The 2,585-nt window shown below is 33.5% G+C and overlaps 1 protein-coding gene across 1 annotated transcript; it reads right to left on the reverse strand.

Annotated features, from left to right (window-relative positions):
• Positions 1-607: 607 nt before the first annotated feature.
• OEP37 (chloroplast outer envelope protein 37) lies at positions 608-2,345 on the reverse strand. The gene is made up of 6 exons (XM_079010722.1): positions 1,910-2,345; positions 1,673-1,759; positions 1,350-1,529; positions 1,171-1,265; positions 964-1,084; positions 608-889 (listed from the first exon to the last, which is right to left on the reverse strand). The coding sequence occupies exons 1-6, from the start codon at positions 2,249-2,251 to the stop codon at positions 758-760; spliced, it is 957 nt and encodes a 318-aa protein (XP_078866848.1). The 5' UTR covers positions 2,252-2,345; the 3' UTR covers positions 608-757.
• Positions 2,346-2,585: the final 240 nt, after the last annotated feature.

Genomic DNA, 2,585 nt, shown 5'->3' on the forward strand with positions numbered 1-2,585 from the left:
GCTTATGGGATAGAATTTTTCAGTTGACTTATCAAAGAAAAGAGAAATGATCTTCTTCAACAAGATCAAACAAATAAAAAATTCTAAAAAAAAAAAAAACAATCCATTGCCAAATGGATTATTTGGCAATGAAAAACTGCATGACCCAATCCACATGGCAAGCTAACATTTGTACACCATTTTTCTTTTATATCTAAATAAACTTCATAAAAAATAAGCCTCGAATGATGAAAGAATAAGCAAAATTCCCTTACTAGTTTCTAGAGTACCAAAAAAAATAGTAATTAATGTCGTTATGTATTCCTACCGATTATATTTAAGTATCTTGTCAAATTAAGTGTGTATTTAAAACATCTAAATTTACAAAAGCCAAATATAACTAGTTTGAAAATTATGTAACTAGCAAATTTGATGATGAAAACAATGAGAAACAACAATGGGGCAAAAAACTCGGATTCAATCCACATCTTGGGTAGATCCTAATCCTATTTGCTTATTTTAACTACTTATTGAAGTTGTTTGCCAAATATATCATAGATACCCTAAATATGATTCGAACACCAAATGTTTAAGCTCGAAATTTGAGCTGAATAGTTTTAAAAAAATGTAACTTAATAGTTTTTTATCTACTCAAGTTTCATTTCTGTTCCATTTAAACAAATGTATCAACAAAAAAAAAAGTACATTTCGCTAGCTTTGAAATTTCCTTTAAACATATCTAAACAAAAATACAAACAAACAACACATGACATTTGATTCAAATGTCCCACCTCTTCTTCACACGAAACATCAATGCTGATGACTTCACATCATCTTGTGGCACTTGCAACATCATCTGCACCTTCATCTTCATTGGTGCTGTTTTTGCTTTCCCATCTTCATCACCAACCTACAAACATAATCACAATAAATAATAAATAAATAAAAAGATAATGATGAATTAAATTAAGTATTTTTGCTTACCCACAAAGATGCCCAACCTAATCGCACTTCTGAGTCATAACCAGCTTTGACTTTATACTCCTTTCCAACCGTGTGTTTATAAACAGCACTCCAGTAATTCGTATCAAAGTTATATAAGTAGCTGAAAATATATACAAATCTTTAAAAACTAACAACTTAACAAGTAAATCTTTTTTTTTTTGTAAAATTAAGTATTTTTTGGCTCACCTTAACTTATCAGAAGGAGTAAAACGACGCTTGAAGGAGAAGGATAATGCATTTGAAGGGAGAGAAATGCTTGGGATGAATGTTGTTTCTTCATCCTATAATAAAAGAACTCATAAAATTATCAACTTGATTTTGTGTATCATTAGGGTTAAGAAAAGATGAAAAAACAAGATGAACACCTTGTAGGAGTATCTGAGATTCAAATTATCATCTCCATATTGAGCATTGCAGATGCCATTAAGAACTTGACCTTTGAAAATTCCACTAACTGACAACTTTGGAGCTGCATCCTCCTCTTCATGATCCTCGTTCTCTTCTAATGACACTTCACCATAGGGAAATCTTAAAGTTGCTTTTGGCTGAACATAAAGAAAGTAAAAGAAGATCAGTAGAATGATGCAAAAGGGGGGGAATTTAGGGTTGAAATTTCAAACAGAGATCTATAAGATCAACAACCTAGGGTTTGCTGGATAAAAGTAGGGCATGATGGATACACACTCACCAAACCAGCAGATGGAAGAGGAGAAGTCAATTGGAGTGTGTAAGAAGGAGCAAGATCAGCAACCATTGTCATTTGTCCTACTTGCGCCTGAATCAGTACATAACATTAACAATCGCTTGAAGATGACATATACAAAAGGGGGAAATGAAATCAACATATCAGATATGTATTTAGGGAAGAATAAGTGAATAACTGAATAAGATCTTGAATGATAAGATTTAGGGACGAAGGAAGTACCTTAACATCGTGAACAGCAGTGAGCTGTAAACCAGGCGCAATCTCGAGAGAGCTGTTGAGAAGAGCATTGTGTTCTTCGAGGTCGTACTGACAGGTTAGGTGTTTAGTGGTGAAGGTTAACTGAGGGTTAGAGACATGTCCTTTGTTGTTGTTTTGGAAGCAGAGTTTGAATTTGGCAAGATTGTCGAACAGCTTGCAGGATAGCTTGTTGAAGAAAAGAGATGTGTCGCTATCGAATTCGGTTGTGAATCTGATTGGTGGTCGCTGCAAGAACCGGTGGGAAGCGGAGGTTTGTGGTTGAAGAGAATCGGTGGCGGAAGGCGGTGATACTGATTCCACCATCTCCGTTATCCGATTGTTTTGCCGGCGTACTTGGAATTGACGCTGGTTATATGTTATCACTTCAAAGGGTGGAAGAGAAAAATCGACTTAACAAAATATATGTGTATATTATAATTTTGTTTTTATTTTGTTTTATTTAACTAAAGTCATATTTTATGGTTGAATTTGGAATCACTTTTTTATTTTTATCATATGTGTTTAAATGGATCTTAAAAAGTTTGAACGAAAATATGTTTAATTTAAATAGATACCTAATGAAAAGGCATATCTTCTTTTAATGAAACTGTCTAATAATATAACGATGATCTTGAATAGGGGTGTAAACAAGCCGAGC

This window comes from Lactuca serriola, chromosome 7 (assembly GCF_051521515.1).
Source record: "Lactuca serriola cultivar US96UC23 chromosome 7, Lser_US96UC23_V15, whole genome shotgun sequence".
NCBI lineage: Eukaryota > Viridiplantae > Streptophyta > Magnoliopsida > Asterales > Asteraceae > Lactuca > Lactuca serriola.